Here is an 18606-nt window from a genome sequence, read left to right on the forward strand (position 1 = left end):
GTTTTTCAAAGAATTCTCCGCGATATTTAATGCACTTTTGCACGCATTAAACCCAGTGCTTGAAACATTTATTCCATTCTAAAGTGGGGGTAGTCAAATTGGCCGATTTCTATGAGTCAACAGCTTTTTCAGGCGTGCTGAAACGTTTACCATGAAGACTTTACTTAATTTTGTGGAATGTAAAACAATCGTTATGCCCACGGATCTTTGTCACGGTATGTTACATGTTGGTCTGCGACAATTTATTATCTTGGGTCATATCGGGTTTTGAACTACCTTCACGTGGCTTGTCTCTAAGGCTAGATTGCCCACTTTTAAATCCTAAATATCAGCGTACTGCAGTCCTAAGGCATGGTTCTGCATCACTAAACACAGAACAATTTTTTTAAAGCGCTGAAGTCGCGACAATCCGCTTTTAAAGTTGTAGAAAATTATCGCACGCTTATTTTCCTTCGACATTTCCATTTTTTAACCCCCGACGCAAAAACGACGGGGTGTTATAAGTTTGACGTGTCTGTGTGTGTGTGTGTGTGTGTGTGTGTGTGTGTGTGTGTGTGTATGTGGCATCGTAGCTCCCAAACGGATGATCCGATTGTAATGCGGTTTTTTTTGTTTGAAAGGAATGTCATTCGGGTGTGTTCTTAGCTATGTTTGGTGGAAATCGGTTCAGGTCTTCAAGGTCATCAGCTCGTTTGTTAGGTGTGATAGGAATGTTACACGCTCAGTTTACTTGCAAGCATATGTGGGATCTGAAATTTGAAATACTAATATCTTCTGGAACCACTGAGCTGGTCTGCTGTTAGGACATGAAGATAGGAGACGTAACCCTGAACTGCCGTTTAGTAAACCCATCGAGTTTGGGCTCGTTGAATTTGTCTTGACGAGTTCTCTTCATGTTTCTGATTGACGAGAACCTGATGCTGGAAATGGGATGTGGCGGATGAAACCCTGGAATGCCGGAATGAAACGGATAAACCGATTTATATTTTTGCTGAAAATCTAGAATGACCAAAGGTTAATCTTTGTTGTCTGTGCAATTCTCCCAGAGCTGGTTTGTCATGAGGATTGTTAAACAGCTTCTTTTGGCCGAGATCGCATATAGCGACCCCATCTTAAAATAAAAGAAATTAAATGAAAGAAGGAAAAATTAAGGAGCTCCTTCAAAAAGCATGAAATAAAATTAAATTATAAATTTAAAAAACCCCCGACCCAAAAAAAAGCACGCAATTATTATGACAAAAGGTTAAAAACGCTAAACCCTATAAAAATCAAAAAATAACTTTTAACACTACGTAAGTACCAACTAAAGCATGTCAGACTAAACTAAATTTTGACGTGTCGGGGGACCGCTTTTTACCTTTAAAAATACTTACATAAATCAAATGATACCTACCTAATTACAACATTCGTATAAAAAAAAACACGTATCTAAACAAAATTGTATAAAAAGTTATAAGAAGTATATGTAATGTAGTAGTATATAATTACTTCTAACGTTAGGCTAATAAATTAGAGCGGTCCCCCGACACGACAAAATTTAGTTTAGTCTGACATGCTTTAGTTGGTACTTACGTAGTGTTAAAAGTTATTTTTTGATTTTTATAGGGTTTAGCGTTTTATCCAGAAGACTGGGGTTGGAAATTGATACATAATATCTGGAACCTATTAAAACTTTACTCCCACCTGGTCCAGGAATACTCCTGACATAATTTTTTGCAATTGCAAAAAAGATTGTAGTATCAAATCATCCTCCGAGCCCTTTTCCCCACTATGTTGGAGTCGGCTTCTAGTTTAACCGGATGTAGCTAAGTACCAGTCCTTTACAAGGAGCGACTGCCCTATCTGACCCCCTCAACCCAGTTACCTGGGCAACCCAATACCGCTTGGTTAGACTGGTGTCAGACCTACTGGCTTCTAACTACCCATTACGACTGCCAAGGATGTTCAATGACATCCAGAACCTACAGTTTAACGTGCCATCAGAAACAGTCGTTGGTGTCCAAAATATGCTTAGAAAGTACATACAAACTTAGAAAAGTTGCATTGGTACTTGTCTGACATGGAATCGAACCCACTCATACTCGAGAGGTTGGTTCTTTACCCACTAGGCCACCACGAGTTTTTGTATGAATCTGATAAATCTAAAACAATCACAATAATAGTTAACCCAATAGTTAATATCAATAATGACATCATATTAGAACATGACGGCAATTATTCCCTTAAACTATCCTAAAATTGTCATGACAGTTAGTGGAGTAGGCCTACAAGAGAAACTACGGTAAAAAAAACGCGCCGAGTACACTACCTCACAGGTGGCGTGGAAATGTGTGCATGTCATGTATGGAATATACTTTGAAGCGCGATATCTCAGGAATGGTAAGATTTAGGAGAAAACTGTTGATGTAATTTTTGTAGAAAATTTAAAGATCTACAATTTTGGTCTGATGTCTTTTTTTGATAAAACTTACCGTTTTCGAAAAAAAATAAAAAAACCTAAAATTTTGACATTTGACCTCGAATAACTTTTGACGCACACATGGGATCGATGGGGACTTTTAGTATTTTATTTATAATGATCAAATCTAGCTCTCCACCAAAAATCAGCTCTGTGGGAATTTTTGTTATTTCAAATGTCTATTTTGACCGGGCTATAACAATAAGATATTATTCTTTACTACATACTTATGCAGAAACCGTGTCCTCGTGTAGGGTAATTCTTGAATACGGTATAAAATTTAATGTAGTTTGCTGGGCTTTGTAATGGTCCTAATCGCACTTGCGACGTTATAAATGGCTTAATATTATCACGCCTCATTTTAGGTACCATTTCGAGATTGGTACATTAGGTTATTGTATTATTTATCAGCATGTGTAGTAGGTATAAAAATTTTAAATAAAAAAAATAGACTAAAGGTTAAAATGATTAATCTGGTACCTTAGACAAATTATCAGTAGACTAGTTATGCACATAATTAATATGTCCTTCAATGATACAGCTGTTAATATAAGTAAGTACCGCATATAACAGTTTTTGATAAAACTGTTTGCAAAAGACAGACAGAAACAAATCACGTAAAATCAGAAATCACATCTCCGTTCCTCGTATCTCTGACACTTATTTCTTTTTGTAAGGCCAACGACACACAAAGTAGGTTGATAGAAAACAGTTTCGGTCTTGTTGCACTCGCAATCAAAGCGTCCACACGGAAAATGGAATTAATCGAATCATCTGTCCTTTGAGTGTCGCCGACCGTTTGCAGGCGCATTCATTAATAAATATCTAGCCTAGTTAAGGCTCGCCTCACTGGGTAGGTCGATTTCACACTTCTTTGAAGCAATGATAGCGATGCACCTCAACACTTCTGCTCGTAATGTGCTTAAGGCTCATAATGCGGCATTTAATAAACAGTATACAAAATACAAATGAATTATTGTCATAAAGCTAAAGTGAAAAAAAAATGTAGCGCAAGTTGGAAGCTCTATTTAGCTCTTAAATATATGAATCATGATTATTGAGCCTTTATTAATTGTCTACAGCGCAAGTACAAAAACATTAAAGCGTCCATTGTGCCGAAGGGTTTTATTACAAATGTCAATTTTGAGTGACGTGTAGAGGGTTAACAAAATTTATATGTGCTAGTCATTTAATCCAAGAATGCCATCCTCGAGACATGCTCACTAAATCACCTCGTCCTCTTTATGCTGTCTCAACTGAAGTGTCGTGTTCCCTCACTCGAACTTTATGCACCGTAATAAACTGCAACGGTACTCACTACGACACGTCGACTATGAAATTGAGCCAATATTTGTGTTACAGCAATTTTCCGTGCGACGACATTACAGCAAAACTATTCAAAATTTATCGTTGCAAACCAAACGCGGAAGCTCCAGTCAAAGCCGTAAAAATCTTACCGGTGCGTCGGCTGCGCTTTTGCTCAAACCAACGGTTAGTTGGAAGTGAAATCCTCCCATTCATTCGTTCATTCATTCATAAAACGCATTACCGTCACCGCGCGCCCTAACCCCGCCGTCTCGGTTGCAACGCGGAATACGTTAAAGGAGATCCTCAGTACACTGCAATACGGGATGGAAACGTGAACGCGGGATTTTGTTGCAAGTTACGCTTGCGGAGTCCCGGGTAAGCTTAGCTCCTGGGTGTGCATCGGGCTTTGTGCCCGCTCGGGCGAGGCCTGCCGCGTTTTGTATTCGCCTTTAATAAAACCAGAGGAAAGGAATGAATATGTCAGTTTGCGAAGATTGGGAGATGATATTCGGTGTACGCTGAATTTTTTGTTTGAACTACTTTTTTCGTAGCTTTTTAATTATCCTCTGGTACCTAGTTAGTTTTTGGAGTAGCAGTAGTGAAAGGCAAATTATTAAACGGCCTGTGAGTTCTCAATCATAGATCTTGTGTCAAAAACTATAATAAAAATATCTACAGCTTTACGTTATAAACAATGTGACAACAAACAAACATGTAATAGGTATTTGTTAAGAATCAATACCACATACCTACTTCGTATCTATTATATTGTAGATATTCGCTAAAATATTAATTAAAAATATTATCTGTCGGGAAAAACAATTCCCCGTAGCGATGTCCGCAGTCGTGCTCCGCTCTATCTCAGCACGTTGCCCCATTGTATCAGAAATCCGATTTTTATTTACAATCACAATATTATCATCCAACTTCATTTCGTATAAACGAAGAACAACGGTTTTATCAACGATAACTGTTTTGCTTCCATTCTCCTTATTGGCAATCGGGCCATACGAGCATGGATTTTTATCCGTCAGGATTCTTCCACTGAAGCAATGAAGACAATATATATGAGCCTGTCTAATTTATTTCATGGGCATTCCTTATTTAGGGAGAACACAGATTTTTCCATTTCCAGGGAGAGTAGATTTATTCGTCGGATCATTTCCCTAAAACCCACTTCACTTAATAACCCTAAAAGAGGAGCCAGATATCTCACACGGAATCCGTGGGATTTTCGCTTGTGCTCGGCCGCCCGATCGCGTTCCAATGGGCCACAGTGTCGATACCGTCTATCCGCCGTCTCAACGAGCTATTTCATTATTCAGCCTCACCGACTCCGTTAAAGATGCCTGCGATAGGATTGACTAATTTCGCAGTATGCTTTAGATGAGCGTCGCGTCGCGTCTTCATTTAGGCTGAGACCGTTTTGCGGGCTTACTGAACGATCGCTCGATATCTGTCACGTAAGCACGTCATTTGCAACTTCCACTCAAACCTGGAGCGCCTAACCTTCTTTCTCAAAACTTATAATGCAAACAGTAACTTTTAATGTTTATGTAGAATACGTACTTATATTTTTTCAAAGGAAAAGTTTTAATAACAGTCAAACAATTCATAGCTGTTTTTTTATTCTTGTCTACACAAGTCGAAGTTGGAGTTTCAAACGTGTACCGCGATCCGTAGACTTGCGGCGAGTACTGCGGAAATCCTGTACCTTCAGATGCAAACTCCTATTCTTGAAAGCTCTCGGGAATAAAAGCAAGCTTTATTGCTACACACTGAATGAAAGCAGTGAAAACACGTTGAGTTCACTAGAATTAAATGTTTTATAGAACAACGGTTTAATTTAGACAGTCCAGTTTACGATGCAAGTCACGCCACGACGCATTCACTTTTCCCAGCACGAATCAGCGCAGACACTTTTTTGAAATAGAGTTAAATGTAAACAAGTACGCTTTTAATTTGCGCCGCCCGCCGTTGCTTGGCCTAAATTCATTGACTATTCATCCGTGGGCCGCATCCAATCGCGCCAGGGCACGCCTAATCCTCGCTCAGCGATGAAAGTCAAAGCGAAAGCAAGTTGGTGCTCGCTAAAAGCCCTTTGGCGAGGCGTCGAGTCGGTATCGAGGCGGCGGCGAGGCGGCGGCGCGGAGGCGCGTGTGGCGGCCATCGCCCGCTCACCATTACCGCCCCAAGTGGCAAGTTTTGTGCTCGGCTCATGGGCGATTCATCGGCACCTCTCGTTAGGGGCGCACGCCTGAATACCGCCTTAGCACTCCTCATTATTGCGTTTATAAAGGCGCCCATACAGGAGCCTGATTCACTAAGACTCGCTCTGTTGCTGAAAGAGAAAATGGAATTGTGTAGACGTTTTGTTCGCTAAAGTTCCTTTTTTATTCTATCCTGTAAGCTGTCGTCGTGGGGGCGTATCTGAACGAAAGATATTTTGTGGCAACATTCTGCATTGTAAACGTAACGACGTGACGTTTCTCCTGTTCTTTAGTTAACGTTAGACATTAAAGTAATAGGGGGACATAAAATAGACTCGTCGTTTTCCACATAGGTGACTTTATTTTGTGCTTTAATGAACTAGCTTACTTTTTATTTGCACTGGACCGAGTTGCGGTGGCTCTAGTTTTTATAGGACAGGAAATCCTAGTTAGGAGTCTGTTAGAAACTTGAACTACATAAAAATGTGGTAGTGGATGCAGCAATGTGGGCAATGTGGGCAAAGTGTACTCAAAAAATGTATTTCCTGTGTTGGGAAGAGTGTTCCGGTAATAAATTAATAAATTTGGTTATAATCGCGGGGAAGTGGTGTGGCTCTCTAACGGGGCTTTGATTGCAAAATCAATAGTGCCGGGGCGTGCAACTATCGGCAGGTGTGGAACCCGGTGATATTAAAATTTGTTAGCAGCGGCGATTAGGGCGCGAGCACGCTGCTCATCGGCAACGCTAAACCTGCTCCAAGTCAATAGCCCTTTGATTAAATTGAGCATCGATTTGCAGTATCGATTAGCGGCACCCCATTTTGATGAGTGATGTTACGTTATAATCGTAATTATGAGCCGTTGATATCATAGGAAATAATTACATATACATACCTAGAGATAAATTTATAGATCTTTTCTTCGAATTAAAAAAAGATGTCCTGTTTATATTTGTTTATTAAAAAGCATATTTTGCAGTGAGTTTTTACAAACTCAGTAGTCTTACCATCAATAACATGGATTACCGGTTCTAAGAAATGTAATTGTTGCTGATGAAGTAAATTTCTTAAGTTCTTGTTTAGCAATTTAGTTTTCGTGCTGGTATATAGTATTTTAGCTTACAGGTAGCAGATTGTTAAGGCGAGGACTCTAGACAGGAGTGCGCCGTAGCGTGCTAACTTAGGCACTTTCAAGTCAAGGACGTTTGGATTCCCGGGATCAAATTAAAAGTTTCTTTCACAGTTTAACACTTTACCAGGCACTAGCGAGATTTTCATTTAAATAGCCATTAATGAGAATATATTTGCAAAACTTTTTTGTTTACTTTCTTGCTTGGTTTAATTAGTGGCTCTAATGAGACTGCATTTTAGCATTGATGTGATTTTATTAACTTGATTTGTCTCAACTCAGTTTTAGTAGTTCTTTGTACGAAAACTGCTAATTTGGCTCAACTGTGAAAATTCAAGAGTACCTACTAAAATATTAAAGCGTCTTCGCTCTTAGGTTCATAACGTATGTAGACGCAGGCATTCATTCTAATAGAACTCATTGTGCGAGTAGTGAAAGACGAACGTACGCCGCTCTCCGCTCCGGCCGGCGAGTAACTACCGGGCCGCATTCTCCTCAGCCGGCCAAGTTTTCTCATTATAGCCGTTAGTGCCGCCCGCCACTCACACTACTACTTACGAGCGTCAAATACGACACGTACGCACCCCGAATGCAACAAAACACATTTATCGCAGAATTCCCCTAACTACCCGTATGCTCACAATGAAACATCTTCTATTTCAATATGTTGAGCACAAAAGTTTTCGGCTTAACTCCAGAAGACTATTTTAAAAACGGCAGAGCACGACTTAAGCAACTCATAAAAGTGGAGAGGGCTAAGATATTTTCTGTGGGAGGGCGAGAGGAGCGGTTAGCCGACTTTTACACTGGTTTTATTGTCTCAGCCCCTCGTAAAGCTTCCTTTGTGTTAGAAACGTCTCAAGTTGTATTAACACCGTGATAACTTTAGTAAAGACCGTTTGGTTCGGCGAGTCCAATTGGCTCGTAGACGCAATTAGGCCGAAAGGACGAGAGGCAGAGGTAAGCCGATAGTTTTGATAATAATTTAAATGGTGCCGATGACGTTCAGTCCATTTAATACCCCGGGGAGATACGAAACCCTTGATATTGAATTTCGTAAGCGAAACTGTATAATAAATTACTGGCGTCCCTTAGCGTCGCGGCCTAAACGGTGTTTAGATGTTATGGTGTAATTAGGAAGGTCGCCAGTTGTGCCGGGTCGAGTGTAACCGCTATACAAAGCGGTCGTCGGGTTAATATTCCATAAATGTGAAACTAATACTAAGCACGCGTTATGGAAATGGAACAGGAAACGACGGAGTACAATGAATTTTAACTAAAAAAACGAGTTCATTAGAACGTGGCGACACACGAATAGGAAAACGGTAATGAGCGCTGATCCGTGACGTAAATGAACAATCCTCGCCTCAGTTGTTGAGGAAAACGTCAATCTTACGAACTTTGTAATACAGTTTTAAAAAGAAAATAACTGAATAAACTTCACCTAAAATCCTTGTTTGCATTCAGTTAGAAACGAAAGAAAGTCTCTTACAATTATTAAAATCCGCATCTAAATGTTATAACTTTGAAACTTTTCAATAAGGAAATATTTAATTTCCATTTCAAGAGCTTCATCGGAACGAAAACAAAACAAAAACTTGAAAACATACTCGATTTATAAAAGGAAAACGGGAATCGAGTCGTTGTTCATATTGTTTTTAGAGGGGGGCGTCGATTTCTGCGACGAGAATTTTCCAACGAATTTAGCGGTTTCAATTGATGACGTCGGTAATGGAAAAGTTCAATAGGCAACAACAAAGGCCGATATAAGTTAACGAAGCTCACGAAAGCAAAATTCACGATGGGAGCGCACTCTGGTGGACAGGAAATTAAAAGACAAAAGAGTAGCGGCCAGGGCAGTTTAGGTTCGAAAATGGAGGGCGTGCCCTACCCCCTGCGTTTTTCCATCGGCGCCAAACCGCGACCACCTCCGTATGAATATTAAAAAAGCGCTCTCCGACGTCCGCTATTTTCCCATTATTCGGTTATACTGCTTCACTTCGACAGCAACGACAACTATGGCGTTTCTCTACAGTCTCTGGTACGATCATTTCATTCAGTTGTGAACAATGTTGATGGTATCTTTAATATATGTAAGTCTTAATTTATGTTCTTTATGTACATAATTAGTTCTTATATAAAATACATAAACAAGAAAGAAGGGTTAAGAAAATCTGTTCTACTTTCTCGAACCCGTACTAAAAGTAATCATCCTCCTCAACGCGAATATCAAAATGATTAAACATGCAATCTTTCACGTTGACGTAATGCCGAATACATTTGGAATGTAACCGAATTAATCCTTCCTAATACGGGGGCCTCAATGTATCAAGACTACGTATGGTTTCTGTAATTCAGGCGGGCCGGTGTAATCCATTCGCGTCGAGCGATATCGAGTTTCTGGGGGAGGCTAGATGCCGTTTTCTCCCATCTTTATATGGACTCGCTCCTGCTACCTATCCGATGGAACAATGTGGTTCGAGACGCGGGATTCCGTGGAGATGCTGCCTGTTTATCCTCCCCTTTGTGTGGATCTGAATATGTTTGGTTTGCAAAGTGTCGTCCATAATGATAGGATCCAATGCATTCAAACTGCAAATAGATTGCGTGTTGTGACTGTAGTTCCTTTGTCAATGGAGAAGTTTGTAGTTCGGACAGCATTGAAATAAAGATTAGGAATTGGTTTGTGTTGGTGGTTTCTATGTTAATAGCTAACAAAATTGGTGTTAATCGCGATACAGCCGATGATGACAAAGCGAAAGTTCAACACTCACAACTTTGTTTCCTAATTCAATTTGCATTTGGAATCGAAAACTTTCCGTGACACTGTTTTGCATTATTAATACTTCAGCGTGGCGTGATCTCCCTGGAGGCGCACTAGAAACCATAAATTGAATTCCAACCTTCGCAATTAGTTATTCCCGCGCGTGAAAACTTTCTAGATCGTTCGCCTTCGTTAACAGATGTTACGGTGCTATTCATTATACATTCCGTCGAATTGTAAAGCCGAACATTTAATTTAAAGTACCTTCCGAAGGCTCCTTTGTTAAATCGCCGAGCATTTTGGGCGGTATTGTTGAGGACGCGCTCGAGCGGCGGAGGATTAGCGGCAGAGTGCTGCCCGCTAGTTTCCCGTTTACGGAGAACATTCGTCTTGCGGGGAAATGCGGGACGATAAATAAAGGTGCGCAATATGGGTTGCTGGCTCGCCGGGTGTGCGCTAGTGGGCGCGCGCCGTGCAACGCATTAACCCTGTGGCACGTGCCGCCGCGTGGCGCCGCTCGCCGCCCGCGCCCAAATGACAAGTCGTTCTCATAATGCTATATTGAATAACAAATCAACGACGTAAACAGCGTTTGTGCAATATGCCTCGATGAAACATCCTCCTGTCTACGCGATGCCGCAGCAGGATAATAAAAAAGTTTTTGCGGCGAGCCTACTATTCCGCCGGCGCGGTACGTCTCTTATCGGCCTAATTTGGATCAAACAATTCCACTCCCCCATACAAATTGCGGAGAGGCACATTTGTTATCTGCAGTTTTGGGAGAAATTATATTAAGATTTTGTATTACGATAATGTTGTATACTTTTATTCTCTTCGTGGTCTAGGGCGATATATCCTGAGGGAGCCGGATTTTATGGTAACAATAAATTATACGAAAAATAAATTAGATACAGTCTAAGACAATGAGATTTTCTTTTTATGTGGATAAATAATTAAAATATTACTTTTGCTGATAAGACAAACAAGTCCCTTGAGTAAGCACTTAGTTTAAGTAACTACAGCAAAATTATCATTCTTTTGATGATTAAACTCAAACCCTAGGGAAATAATAAAAAATATATTATATGTATTACTAAAATCGGAGTAATACTTGTTAAGCGCTAGTTGAGTTGTTTTCTTACAAAGGTTAATTTGTTTGTTGCAGATCTCCCGTGGCGTATACATGAGATGTTATGGGCTCCTGCGTAGCGAAGTGGCGCTGGTGGGTGGTGGTGGCGGCATGGGCGTGGGGCGCGGCCGCTCGCACGCTCTGCCCCGCGCGCTGCGCCTGCGACGACGCACTGCGCGCCGCCTCCTGCGCCAACGCCAGCCTAGAGATCGTGCCTATTCAGCTCAACCCAGAAGCCACGCACATCAACCTCACTCACAATGCTATCGACAACCTTCTCTACACCTTCGGCTTCTACACGCAACTCACTGTCCTCGACATCTCCTACAACAGAATTCGAGACTTAGGTAGTAGAAACTTTGAAAACAACATTGAGATGACTCATCTCAATTTAAGCCATAATCGCCTAAGACGATTAGATAAGGAAACATTTATTGGACTGAAAAGTCTTGTAGACTTAAATCTAGCCAATAATGCAATAACAAACATTCACGTGCAGACATTTAAAGACTTATCAGCGCTTGAGAGGCTAGATTTGTCTAGCAATAAGTTAGTCAAGTTTGAGCCAGAAACCTTCAAGCCATTGACTTCGCTGAAGATAATAACTTTGAAAAATAATTCTATATTGGACATACCGTCTGATAACATTGCTTTCATAATGCATCTAGAAGTTTTAGATCTGTCAGACAACTTAATCGAGCAGGTACCAAAGCACGGTATACCATACCTACAGGAATTGCAGCATTTAGACCTGAATAATAACTTAATTGAAAGCGTGGATCAATTAGGATTCCACAATCTGCCGTCATTGCGGCACCTGGATTTAAGCGATAACAATATGACATCAATCCCAACGTCGGCTCTGTCGAAACTATCAAACTTGTCCCATTTATACCTAAGTGGAAACTTTTTTCAAAATATTACGGCGCTTTCATTTCAAAGTCTCTTCCATTTAAAACATTTACACTTGAGCAGACTTTATGAACTGGAAAGAATTGACTCAAGAGCCTTTGTGGACAATATAAACCTGCAAAAAATATGGATGAATGAGAATGTCAAAGTTGGCGATGTTCCTCCAAGACTGTTCCATGGAAATCCAAAATTGACACACATTTATATGAGAAACAACGCATTAGTGGCGCTTGAAGCATCACACTTCCCTATTGATAGACTGCAGGAGCTACAAATTGCTGGAAACCCATTCGCTTGCAATTGTTCTCTGTTATGGCTGTGGAAACTTGGAAGGGAAAGCGAGATTAGCAGCAGAAAATCTGGGAACGCCAGTACCATTCTTAAAATAGACTATGAGGATGTGAAGTGTGCTGCTCCGGCACACTTGAAAGGTGTCCTCTTTGTGCAGATTCCGGAGTCGGAATTTGGGTGCTCAAGCGGATGGGTGATAGTTGCGGTTGTGGTGCTGACTGTGAGTATTGTAATAAGCGTGGTTGGTGGTGTTTTATACTTCATGGGACCCTTGAAGAAGTGTAAGGGAGATAAGTCAAAACAAGTTATGACGAGTGTCATGATGAACGGTGACGTGTCAAAGTTAGGGAATGGATTAGGGTATTCTACTCGTGGTAGGGAGCAGGACACCAAGAGAGACGTAGACAGATATCTTATGATTGGTTCTTCAGTGAGTAATAACTTTCATTCGTTGAATCCTCCCTGGCATAGTGTGGACAAGAATCCATACTACCAGGAGGATAGTGAAGAACACATCTACCAGCAGTTCGCCTATGAGACGATCCCTCACCACAGGACGCCAGAGAAACCACACATAGTGTACGTTTAACATAAGTTGTGCGCAAAGGACAATATCGCGGGTATATTTTCTTTGCTAAGTTATACGAACGAAGTTGTGTACTGTCGTCAGAATGACGAGGAACATTGAATTTGCAATAATGTATATAGTGATATGAATAAAATGTAATATGTGATAGCTTTGTATATAGACGTGTAAATATATTATTCAGTGCAGATAAAGACATTACTTTATAGACATTTTCTATTTTGTACTTACTCATTTAGTCATGTTTATACCTTGTATTGATTGTCACATTCGCCTGTATGTAGTGTGGACGTTCAGTTGGTTTATTTACTAGTTCCTCGATTATATGGGTACTCGATTATTGTTATAAGTGCTTTGTAAAATTCTCTAAGATGTTCAATACTAAATGAATATTATATTCATGTGTAATAATATAGTAAACATTATATATTTTTCAGAATTGAAAACACCAATACTTGATGAAAACTTTGTACAAATACGAGCAATATAGAATAATTTGAAATGTTATGTCGTTAATTTAATTCGGTACATTGTTATAGCATACTCATTAGTTGTATTTAGAGATGAAACTTTTTGACAGTAAATGCTAAGAACATTAATTACTTATCTACATAAATAAATAGATTATACAATAAACCAGTTGCTCTGATGGTAAGGGGTACAAAATACAGTTTTATTGGCTTTACAAAATGATTTCAATGGAAAATTATTTTAATAATATTCTGTTAATAGATGTTCTGAAATTAATATTTTTATACTTAGTGAATACGTGAATGTTGGGTCTAAAAGTTTTCGGCAAATGTATTCGGATTGAATGCAGCTTTTTCACATACAAATTAGAAAACGCTGAGATATCATATAAAAATATTGTTTATAAACAAATATTTGCCTTTTCTTGACTATGTTAATTTTATCATGTGTGTATGTTTAAATTGTAAAAATATTAGTTTTATTACTTTTAAATTATTTTGTAATATAATTAAAATCTTTGTTTGTAGGGAGAATGCTCTGTAACATATTAAAAATGATTATTTTATAATATTTGTATGCAAACATTTATGAGGCAGAAAATACGTTAGCAAGCGGAAATGCAGACAAAAAGTTGTTTTGTGTTGAAGATGGATCTAGAAAAAATTGTAGATGTTTGTTGTTGGTTGGTTACTGCATTTTCTGCCTCAAATTGTAGAAGGCTATACTTGAAGTTTCAGTCTGTGTATTTATTTAAAAAACTGATTTTCGATTTTAATAATCGTCGTTGTCATACTGAAAGAAATAAACACACAAGCTGAAATGACTCGTATGTTATACAGTTTAGAGTTCAGATTACTTCACAAAGGAGAGATGTGACTGTTAGGGCCTCTTTCACCACCCTCGAGTAAAGTATTGAGTAGACTAATCGCCAGTTAAAGTCACCCGTAACTGCACGTGTCAATTTCACGATGTTCGAGTAGCACTAATCATATGATTAAACTGACTCGTAACTTACTTGCCGCGTCTTCTACTGATTAGCGTGTTTACTTGACAGTTAAATATTGCAGCGTTTAGATTATTGAAAATTTGCATAACTGTTGATTGAAAATGGATTTATTTTATTTAATTGATCATCAATCGGATGAATTTGATTATTTAACCTTGCAACGGATACCGAGGATTCTTGTATTTAAAATCCGTGTTGATTATTTTACGGACTTAGATGAAACTGATTTTTTGGCTAGATTTCGTCTATCGAAGCTTGCAGTGAACCAAGTGCATAACTTAATAAAACATAAAATAGTTTCTAAAACGCAAAGGTGAGTATCATATTTTTATAAAAATAAAATAAGTTAAATGATTTTACTAACAGATAACCTATCAAATCATAATTATTAATTTTACACCTTACATATAAAAATTTAATACGATGTTCTCTCAATAACCTACATTAGTAGGTACCTAAGTACTTATCTAACAAACAAGTCTTGTTTTCAAGAATCAAGCAGTTTCAACAAAAACAAGCATGCTGTTAACATTAATCTCGCAACTGGATCCTACTTAAGAAGTGACAAACCAAAAAAAAACAACAAAAACACCACACGAAATGAAATGACACTGCGGGTTGTTCGAAAGAGATACCGCGGCCCTGGTACATAAAAGGCCTATGACGGAACACGACGATTTCGAATTATATACATTACGAACTGTCAATGACGTTTGACGAGTAACGTTGACGTAATTTTGAACGAATGTAACGTATGATTTGTAACGTCATTCACTTAACCGGCAAGTAGTTACTCGAAGCTTGATTTTCGCTTGTGAAATTGGTAGAAGATACTCGTAAGTTTTACTTGCCAGTTAACGTTAATTGGCAAGTAACTAATCAACGCTTTACTTTGAGATGGTGAAAGAGGCCCTTAGTATTGTCGTGATTCTAAACAAGAACCGAAAACTTTTAGTGCCCACGCTTTAAATTGTTCTAGCTGAAGTAATCACTGCAATTATAATAATTTTTATACATACATATAAAGAATATCTAATACGAATTACATAAAGATATATCTGCTTCATAACCAAACCTATTCAGTCGGTACCTACAGTCTTAAAGATAGAGTAAGGCTATTTATACATACTACTTAAAGAAAAACCTTTTGTTATGGAACTTATTTAAATATATAATGCATTAAAACAAACGACAAATAAACAATTAAAAATATTAATTGCATTTTAATTGAAGTACTCGGGACGCTTATTCCAATTAATTATTGTGAGGCAATTCATAATTGGACTGAAAAATAAAATTTCGATAGCTACAAGTCTGCTTGGCCACTCGTATTACATCCAATTAGTTCATGGTCGTTATGGTTTTTATAATCAGGTTCGTACACGATACATTGGGTTTTACCTCAACAAAAATAATTAAAAAATATATTTTTTAAATCAAAGGAAATCAAAATAAATTTAATATTACATTAATTTAAATGGCATACTTTAATAGTGGTGGCAAAGTAAACCATCTGTTTATTTGCAAGTCAAAGACAAGAAGCTCTCATAGAATTATACGCAATTTTCCTTCTCCAACAAACCATCTTCCTTATGAATCATTTTCCTATTTTCCTTCATCTCTAAAGGAACGCTGCATCGCAAGTTACGCGGAAAGTAACTCGAGAAACATATTTTACCGATTTGTAAAATGCTAAGTAAGTATCTATTCTAAAGGTTGTATGATAATTGTACCCTTTTCAATATTAGTAGGACTTGACACACAATAGGGACTTCATATAGAAGATTCATTCATATCTTTGTATAGTTATCATAAAATTTATAAAGAAAAAGAAGAAAATTACTTCACCACTATGATATTAGATACTTTCAATATTATTTACAAAACAGAAATCGCTACATTAATTACAAAACAGTCCGTGGTCCATCTGGTACTAATTCAGTTTAGAAAACTAACATATCTATGTAAATAGCTGGATTTTATTACTGTATTAATTAGGCATTTAAATACACGGATAAAAGCTAATTTATGTACATTGATACCGTAAAACATTGGAAATAAAACTCTCACTAAAAGCAAATACGAGAATCATAAAATTAATCGGAGTTCTCGAGTAAAAGTTTTGAAAAACAAGTTGGAAATGTTTTGTTTCTTTAATTAACTCGATAAGTAGTTTTGAATATTTGGTTTTGTTTTTTTCAAGACCATTGTTAGATGTACCTACCTGAATTCGGAATAAGTATAACAAGTTATAGTTTTTTACTTGTAAAATCTTTATCTACATGTTAAATACCAAGGTTAATCCTATCTACTCTATACAGTGAGAAAATTCAAAGACTGTTACAGATTACCCATTTAAAACAAACATTAAAATTTTACCTCTTCAGTCTAGATTTATTTGTAGGAATAAAAGGTAGTATTTTCTAAATCATTTCAATTCAACCGTAACATTTATACAACAGCTGTTTTCGCTAGCCTATATTTCACAATCGTAATTTCTTCGCAAAGTTTGGGGGGATAAGAAATATTTCTTAGAAAAATGGTGATGATATTCTTTTACGATGCAAAGGATAGTAGGCCCGAAGGGGTGAAATCTCATTGTCCGGTGAAGCAATAAAAGCCATGCGCCTAACATCCAACATCTATCCAAATTGAGGGGTGAGATGAGGGTATATCTTTAAAATAAACAATGGGATGGCTAAATATACAGGTTAGGGTTATTCGAAGATTTACGGAAAGCTGACTGGGTAAGACCATTAGGATGTGAAATGATAATATTTATTTTTTATGTACACTTAAAAATCTAGAAAATTAATGTAGGTACAATAGCTCATTAGTATAGTTCTACGTTTAAACTAAGATATTTTAGAATGGGGTAGTTAAATAAGATGCTGAAAGATAACCGTCGAGAAAGATTTTACAGCTTGTGCAGAAGGTACAGTTTCGACCGGCGTATCATAAAAACCCCAGACACAATATCAATTTAAAGTGCAAATTAAGCCGTAAATATGTGGTTGCTAATGAATTTCGGTTCGTTCGCAACAAGTTGATTATGATAAAGTAATTTCACTGGCCAGTATCGATGGATGACAGTCATTTGACGGTTAACAAGGGTGCGCGAAAAATACCAGCGGGTGCCTTTTTACCATGCACAATTACATATCAGTTGGACATTAAACGATTGGATGTGTGGAATTTTCACGTAAATTATCGGAAAGTGCCCACGATTCGTGTGATATAAAAGGGTAAACAACGGATATTGGCTGTCGAGTTCATTGTTTTACATTGACATCAAATAAAATACTTATTTAATTTTGTGACGAAAGTATTTGTATAACTTACATGGCAGTGTGTTAAATGGAAATGAAACAGCTTGTGTACTTACAGTTAGGATAAATAAAATTATTCCAAAACAGAATATATTATATAGTTCTACTGTTTTTGAAGTTATATTAACCAAGAGTTTGATTTGATTGAAGAGTTTGAGATTTAATGCTCGCTTAGTTTGAGTTAAATATTCGACGCAGTGAAGAAAACTAACGACAATCATCATCTGCCTAGCCTTTTCCCAACTATGTTGAGGTCGGCTTCCAGTCTAACCAGTTAATGTTTTAAGACCTGACTCCTAAATAAAATATTGCCTTTAGGCGCATATAAAATTATTATTTATATTCTGCAAACATAAATTGGTACCAAGTCTGTCGTGATAAGTTCTAAATTAGGTGTCACACCCGTAAAGCAAATACCGCAGTCAATGTAATGTTGATGAAAATTTGTTACATAAGTACTTAGAAGAAAAGGGTAACGTGACGACATTAGGTTCAGGTAAAACGAACTACCTTCACGGCCATTACAGCAAGGCCGCTGTCCGCTGCCTCATCCAGGGTAGTGAGGGTATTACCCACCGGGGACTCATTTCCCTGCTGTTACCTCCACAGATCTATAATGGAGATAAATGAATGTCAAAGCACTCAAATTGCCGCCCAGCCGCCCTCAAAAGTAAAATAGCACCGGTTACTCTCGTAATGGAGGAAGCGTGTAGGACATTTGTTTCTCAATTAGACCACGTTTAAATTTACCCCCATTTGGGCTTATTAAATGGCTCGGCACGGAAAAGTGTGTATTTTTGTGTCGGCTAATTAGTTTGGGCTCAGATATGAAGGCATTAATTGGACGTCGGATGTGTATTGTTTAGAGGATTGCCTTTAAAGGTTCGGTCAGACGGGCTCGCTGGCCACGCGGGGCAATTGCCGTCAAAATGGAACACGAAAACGGAAATTTTCATACTGATTATGCATTTCCATGGAAAATGCAGGAAGTTTAACTGTTTATCAAATGCTAGA

The 18606-nt window shown here is 38.1% G+C and overlaps 1 protein-coding gene across 1 annotated transcript in view; it reads left to right on the top strand.

Moving 5' to 3' along the window:
• Positions 1–14139, top strand: part of LOC124632464 (leucine-rich repeat-containing G-protein coupled receptor 4-like) — a 66738-nt gene extending 52599 nt beyond the window's left edge. The window contains exon 3 of the mRNA XM_047167317.1: positions 11034–14139. Within this exon, the coding sequence (XP_047023273.1) occupies positions 11062–12789 (1728 nt within the window). The 5' untranslated portion in view covers positions 11034–11061 and the 3' untranslated portion in view covers positions 12790–14139. The remainder of the gene's footprint in view (positions 1–11033) is intronic.
• Positions 14140–18606: the final 4467 nt, after the last annotated feature.

Source organism: Helicoverpa zea, chromosome 1 (assembly GCF_022581195.2).
Source record: "Helicoverpa zea isolate HzStark_Cry1AcR chromosome 1, ilHelZeax1.1, whole genome shotgun sequence".
In the NCBI taxonomy this organism is placed as follows: domain Eukaryota; kingdom Metazoa; phylum Arthropoda; class Insecta; order Lepidoptera; family Noctuidae; genus Helicoverpa; species Helicoverpa zea.